The sequence below is a fragment of the Geospiza fortis genome, unplaced genomic scaffold, assembly GCF_000277835.1.
Source record: "Geospiza fortis unplaced genomic scaffold, GeoFor_1.0 C13023222, whole genome shotgun sequence".
Classification (NCBI taxonomy): domain Eukaryota; kingdom Metazoa; phylum Chordata; class Aves; order Passeriformes; family Thraupidae; genus Geospiza; species Geospiza fortis.
Window position 1 is genome coordinate 1 of NW_005072324.1, and position 406 is coordinate 406.

Consider the following 406-nt stretch of genomic DNA (forward strand, 5'->3'; position numbering starts at 1 on the left):
CTGGCTACTCGCTGCTGCTGCTCCTTCAGCTCACTGTAGGAACGGGAAAAGGTATGAAAGATGGATGTGACTGGGAAAGCCATCAGCAAAATCCCACTCAAGATGCTGCTCAGGGCTACCACCTGTCCGGGGATGCTACGAGGCACCATGTCCCCGTAGCCAACCGTTGTCATGGAGATCACAGCCCACCAGTAGCTGGTGGGGACGCTGGTGAACTCTTGCTTGGCTCCCAGTTCGCTCTCAGCCAAGTACACCAGCGGCGAGAAGAGGGCCATGGCGACGCAGAGGAAGAGCAGGAGCAGCCCGAACTCGCGGGTGCAGCGGCGCACGGTGAGCCCCAGCGTCTGCAGCCCCAGCGAGTGCCGCGCCAGCCGCATCACGTACAGGATGCGCAGCGCCCGCAGGA

At 62.1% G+C, this 406-nt stretch overlaps 1 protein-coding gene across 1 annotated transcript; it reads right to left on the minus strand.

Moving 5' to 3' along the window:
• Positions 1–8: 8 nt before the first annotated feature.
• Positions 9–401, minus strand: LOC106632212 (potassium voltage-gated channel subfamily G member 2-like; the record flags this gene model as incomplete). The annotated part of the gene is made up of 1 exon (XM_014311724.1): positions 9–401. A coding segment is annotated over one exon (393 nt), but the record flags the coding sequence as incomplete, so codon positions are not given.
• Between the last annotated feature and the right edge of the window lie 5 nt (positions 402–406).